Here is a 6,276-nt window from a genome sequence, read left to right as displayed (position 1 = left end):
CCCCGGGCTCAAGCCACCCTCCCACCTCCGCCTCCCAAGTAGCTGGGACTACAGGCTCACGTCAAGTCTCCACGCCCGGCTAGTGTTTGTATTTTTTATAGAGACGGAGTTTCCCCAAATTGCCCAGGCTGATCTTGAATTCCTGGGCTCAAGCGATCTGCCCTCCTCGGCCTCCCAAAGTGCTGAAATTAGAGGTGTGAGCCACCCAACCTAGCCTAAAATCTCTTTTAAAGAGCAAATAGTTCAAATATGATGTATGCTGTCCTAATCCCTACTTATCTGGTTGACCTTCAAGAAATGAGTTTATATTCGTCTGGCATTTACTGCCGTTTATCCGGCAGGTATTTCACTAAAATCTCCATTATTCCTCACAGCAATCCAACAAGGCATGGATTATCATTTTCCTTCTTCAAATGAGGAAACACATTTAGGATAGGTTAAAGTCTCTCAGCTAACAACTGGCAAACCAGTAATCAATCTACAGCTAGGTGCCTCCAAATTTGTGCTCCTAGACGCATCCAAATATATGCATTTGACTCTCTGTATTAATGACAGGTAGTTCAGATTTCGGTTTGCTACATATGCAGGAGTGCCAGATACCCAGTGCAAACAAGCAACATACGAGTAGTGCAGAATCTGAGCATTTTAGCAGTTTTGAGTTGAAAGGAAACTTTCTTCCACACTATTTACCACATATAGCTTCCTTCACAGAGCTGGCCCTCAATCAAGCAAATCAAGAGTCACTCCATTTGCATCTCTTTCATCTTTGAGTACCCAGAACCCAGAGCCAGAATTGCCAGCCAGTTGCAGAAACTGTTCTTTCCCTTTTTAATTCCAGATTTGTACTTTCATATTTTTATTTTTTTGAGACAGGGTCTCACTCTATTGCCCAGGCTTGAGTGCAGTGGCACAACCACAGCTCACACCAGTCTGTCTCTCAGGCTCCATATTTTTGTTAAGCGGCTTCTTGTGCATATCTTTTCTGTTTCGTTTTGTTCTGTTTTTATTTGAGATGGAGTCTCGCAATGTCGCCCAGGCTGGAGTGCAGTGGCGCGATCTCCGCTCACTGCAACTTCCGCCTCCTGGGTTCAAGCGATTCTCCTGCCTCAGCCTCCCGAGCAGCTGGGATTACAGGCGCCTGCCACCACACCAGCTTATTTTATTATTTTATTTTATTTTTTGTATTTTTAGTAGAGACGGGATTTCACTATGTTGACCAGGCCAGTCTTTAACTCCTGACCTCGTGATCCGCCCGCCTCGGCCTCCCAAAGTGCTGGGATTACAGGCGTGAGCCACCGCACCCGGCCTCTTGTGAATATCTTTAAAACACCTCCACAACTAGCAAAGTACCCTGGCACATAGCGTTCAAAAAACACTGGACAGGATAGTGGTCGAACGGATCTAAAGAATAAACTGGTAGCGTGGAGCGTTGGTTCTACTAGTCTAATCCTCTAATTTTGTGCTTTTCTGTGCGAAGTGAGAATGCTTAACCTCGGGGCTGTGCTCAGGCAACATCCGATCCTGGCCAGGGTTGCGGCGGACCTCCTCCCCCGGGCTAGGTACTGAGGGCCAGCGCAGCACACGCGGTCCAGCCCTTCCCAGCCCGCCGGCAGCGGGAACGGAACGCGCGGTGCTGGCTGGGCCTCGACGCGCACCGTACCGACTGCCCGAGAAGGCGGGGCTCGGAATTCACCCCGCCCCACTCCCTGTCTAAGGCGTGAGGCTACGAGCGTTCGGTTGTGGCTGCTTCTCTTGACTCCGACGGCTTGTAGTTATGGGGCAGGAGCCGCGGACGCTGCCGCCCTCCCCCAACTGGTACTGCGCCCGCTGCAGCGATGCCGTGCCCGGGGGCCTCTTTGGCTTCGCCGCGCGGACCTCCGTCTTCCTTGTCCGCGTGGGCCCGGGCGCAGGAGAGAGTCCTGGGACACCCCCGTTTCGAGGTAACTCACCACCCTTGGGCTCGAGACTTCCTGCCCTTTCTGCGCTCCCAAGAGGCGCCGAGTGGACGTCTCCAGCCACCCTGTTTTCTACAGCTAGGGAAACTGAGGCCCAGGCTGGGAGGAGAGGCAGCCCACTGTCACTAAGCTGAGTTGCTTCTGGTCTCCAGCATGAGCTACACCATGCTGTGGCCGAGCGGTCCCGCCTCCTGGAGCTTCCACGTGGGACCGATTGCTTACTGAACAGTTAGCCTTATATAGTCCCGGCCATCCCGGTGCGTGCCAGCCCGCCGGGAGCCTTCCTGGGGTTGGGGTTTGACTACAGCTGCAGGCCCTAAGCAAGATCCTGCAACATGTGGCCTTCCTTACTGTAAGATGACTGGGTTAAACTAGATGCTTTCAGGCTCCAAACTAGGCTTTGATTGTGCCTTAGGATATGACGTGCCAGGTAATTTATTCTGGCCACATCTAAATAAAAATCACTTTCACATTACTTGAGCTGCTTTCCAGTCTGTGAACTAAGCAGAGCAAAGTATATCAACATTCATTTCACAGTTGAGAAGCTGAGGCACAGAGGCTTGTTCGAAGTCACGTGGCACAGCCAATATCAGCACTTGGGAATTCTGATTGTAAGTCCTTCGGTTTTCAGTTATACCATGGGTTAAGTAACGCCAAAGCATCTGCTCACTCATCATCCAACAACAGTATGATTCTGCCAGGAACCTTGGATAGCACTTGGATTAACCTAGCGTCTGGTTTTGCTTGAAGTCATAGGAGAATTGGTGGGACACACCGAAAGGGTCTCCGGCTTCACATTTTCTCATCACCCTGGTCAGTACAACCTCTGTGCCACCAGCTCCGACGATGGAACTGTGAAAATATGGGATGTAGAGACAAAAACAGTTGTGACAGAACATGCACTCCATCAGGTACCATGGCTTACTGGTTTCTCAGACCGTTTTTATGTATCTGTGCTAAGGGTTCTTCTGTTGCAAGCTAGTTTTGCTAGCTCATCTGTGCAAAGTACCTTGTAATTGTGTTCATTAATTAGATAAGAAACCATATTGTAAGATGTCGTAACTTTTTTTGAAAGGAGATACATACAAACCGGAGGTTGGCAAACTGCTTTTGTAAATAGGTTTTATTAGAATACAACCACACTAATTCATTTAAGCATTGTCCATGACTGCTTTCATGCTACAAGCGTTGAGTAGTTGCAACAGGCATGGTATGGCCCACAAGGTCTAAAACAGTTACCCTCTGGTTATTGATATAAATGGACTCCTGATATAGATTGTAAATGCGTGAATGAATTTCTAAGCTATATAGTTACTTGATATACCTGCTTTTTGAGAGAACAAAGGAAAAGGAAAAGGCTTACTTAATCTTTGTAAGAACTTTGCATTAAACTATTAAAAAAATTTTTAATGATTGTTTGATTCCCAGTAGTCTAAATCTTCCCACCATTTTGTTAATATCATGTTGCTAAACAAGTACTCCTAATAAGTATTAACTACTTTTAATGTATGTATGTAGCATTATGCTGGTTTGTGATACAAGTTAAAAATTAAGTAAAACTTCAGCATTGACAACAAATTTTTGTTTTGTTTTAAAGCATACAATATCAACATTACACTGGTCTCCTCGAGTAAAGGACTTAATAGTATCTGGGGATGAAAAAGGAGTAGTTTTTTGTTACTGGCTTAACAGAAATGACAGCCAGCACCTCTTTATAGAACCCAGGACAATTTTCTGTCTTACTTGTTCACCTCATCATGAAGATTTAGTAGCCATTGGGTAAGTACTGTGCCATCTGTATTGATGATTTTTGTTTTGTTTATGATCGTGTTTTGCATGTTCTTTATCTTCTTCTGTCCTTTTATTCCTCAAAGAAAACCATCTACAGATGTTAACCACTCCCCCTGAGCCCTTGGCATCATTTATTCCTCCAGGTCCTTACTGTTTCTGCCACTCCCTCTGTTTTTGTTTCCTTGGTTTCCATGGTACTGTACTTTCTTGGTTCTTCATATCTAACTCCTCCAGTCAACCTTTAAATGTAGGAAATGTCCTCTTTCACCTTTTTCACTTTCTCTACTGCCCTTTGATATAACATGAACTCCCAGGTGTCAGATGACTTTGCTGAGTCTCTCTGGTTCTGAGCGCTCCGTCTAGATTGGGAAAGTGATATGGCATTGGGATCTGTTTCCTCATTGATCACCAAGGTTGTTTCACATGATCCCCCTTTCCTTCACCATTTCATGTACTTCTCATTGAAAGATGTCTATTTTCTCTAATTTGAAGACTTAAGCAATTTCCCTAGAATGTTGAGGGAGAAATTCTGACTGGAGTGAACTTGAAAGACTGGGGGCTAAGGTAATAGAGGTATACAAAGAGACAACAACTCTTTCACAAAGTTTGTTGTAAAAATGTGCATAGACATGAAGCCAGAGGGGATAGGTGGGGTCAAGGGAGTATTAAATGGGAAATACAGGGGACCTGTTTTTATGCTGATGGAAGTAAGGCTTGAAAAGAGGAAGAGCTAGTTGCAGGAGTGAACTATGATAAATGCAGGGGTGATGCTGAAAAGTCAAGAGGGGATTAGATTCAGATGACAAGAAGAAAGAACAGCCGGGAATATGGAAATAGGTGCAGGTAGATTTGTAGATGTGTTTGGAAGAATGGAACCATTCTGGGATTTCTGATTTTCTCAGTGTGGCATAAGTAAGAGTGGTAGAGTCAAGTTCACCATGGGGTTGAAACTGGATATGCAAAGAGGTATGAAAATGGTCAAAGAGAATAGGAAAATGAATGTACTAAGGAAAATCGTAGGCCCAATGTTCACTGTTGAGTGGCAAACAAAGAATCATGACCGTTAATTTAAAGTAAACCCAAACTGTTTGAGAAAGGAGATGGTTGGATTCAGCCAGGTTTGGGGCTTTGTGGAGTAAGTACTCTTGAGGGAGAAGGAGACAGGGAGTATGGGTAGTTTTAAAAGTCGATGATAAGGCGCAGGGGCTCACACCTGTAATCCCAGCACTTTGGGAGGCCAAGGCTGGCGGATCACCTGAGGTCAGGAGTTCAACACCAGCCCGGCCAACATGGTGAAATCCCATCTCTACTAAAAATAAAAAAATTAGGCTGGGCGCAGTGGTGCACGCCTGTGATCCTAGCACTTTGGGAGGCCAAGGCAGGCAAATCACCTGTGGTCGGGAGTTTAAGACCAGCCTGACCAACATGGAGAAACCCCGTCTCTACTAAAAATACAAAATTAAGTGTGGTGGCGCATGCCTGTAATCCCAGCTACTCGGGAGGCTGAAGCAGGAGAATCGCTTCAACCTGGGAGGCAGAGGTTGTGGTAAGGCAGGATTGATCCGTTGCATTCCAGCCTGGGCAACAGGAGCAAAACTCCATCTCAAAAAAACAAACAAAAATTAGCCAGACGTGTTGGTGCACACCTGTAGTCCCAGCTACTCAGGAGGGTGAGGCAGGAGAACAGTGTGAACATGGGAGGTGGAGGTTGCGGTGAGCCGAGATTGCGCCACTGCACTCCAGCCTGGGCAACAGAGCAAGACTCTTATTTAAAAAAAAAAAAAGTCGATGATAGTGATGGATCATGAAATCTGTGCTGCATTGGGTTGGGGGAAGTATGGAAAGACAGGTGTGGGTGAGTGATAGTGATAGTGAAAATGGAAGTGGACTGGATCGGCAGTCTCTTGAAGTGGGAGCAGCGTTGCAGTAGAGTTGCTAGAGAGGATGAACAGAAAGGTAGTAGGCAGGGGTCAGGGGAGGATCTTCAAAATAGTATTATTCCCAGAAAGCTTGATTCAGATTTCTAAATAGTTTGATCTGTTGACAATTAGGTTGCATAACTTGGCAGTTTTCAAAGTCCAGCTCTTCAAAGGTTGACATACTCTAGTATGTCTGTCTTTTTAAAAAAAGTAAATAAAGCTGTGCTGGTGTTCTTCCCTGTCAGATGCTCTAACGTGTAGGAAGTGTGAATAGGTACAACAACTTTGTAGAATGCAGTTTTGTACTTTCTAATAAAGATGCATGTATCTTAACATCCTGGCAGTTCTATTACTGGGCATCAAACCTGAAATTGTCTTAGACATGTACATGAACATTAATAGCATTTTTTGTTGTTGTTGTAAAAAATGGAAGCCCTTCAAAAGGAAAATGAATAAACTTTGATATATTCACACACTGCAGTGCTAATACAATAGTGTAATGACTGGCCAGAAACTAGAGTTACTTGTATCAACATGGATGACTTACAAACAGAATGAGTGAAAAAAACAAGCTGCAGGAAAACAGATGATAGCATTTATATGCAGTTTTA

At 45.1% G+C, this 6,276-nt stretch overlaps 1 protein-coding gene across 2 annotated transcripts in view; it reads left to right on the top strand.

Annotated features, from left to right (window-relative positions):
• The first annotated feature begins 1,691 nt into the window (after positions 1-1,691).
• Positions 1,692-6,276, top strand: part of GEMIN5 (gem nuclear organelle associated protein 5) — a 49,840-nt gene continuing 45,255 nt past the window's right edge. For both annotated transcript variants that reach the window (XM_025387282.1, XM_025387281.1), the window contains exons 1-3: positions 1,692-1,940; positions 2,706-2,866; positions 3,553-3,734. In XM_025387282.1, coding sequence (XP_025243067.1) covers positions 1,775-1,940; positions 2,706-2,866; positions 3,553-3,734 — 509 coding nt within the window. In that variant the 5' untranslated portion in view covers positions 1,692-1,774. The remainder of the gene's footprint in view (positions 1,941-2,705; positions 2,867-3,552; positions 3,735-6,276) is intronic.

Source organism: Theropithecus gelada, chromosome 6, assembly GCF_003255815.1.
Source record: "Theropithecus gelada isolate Dixy chromosome 6, Tgel_1.0, whole genome shotgun sequence".
Lineage (NCBI taxonomy): Eukaryota > Metazoa > Chordata > Mammalia > Primates > Cercopithecidae > Theropithecus > Theropithecus gelada.
This window is presented reverse-complemented; position numbering and strand designations above follow the sequence as displayed.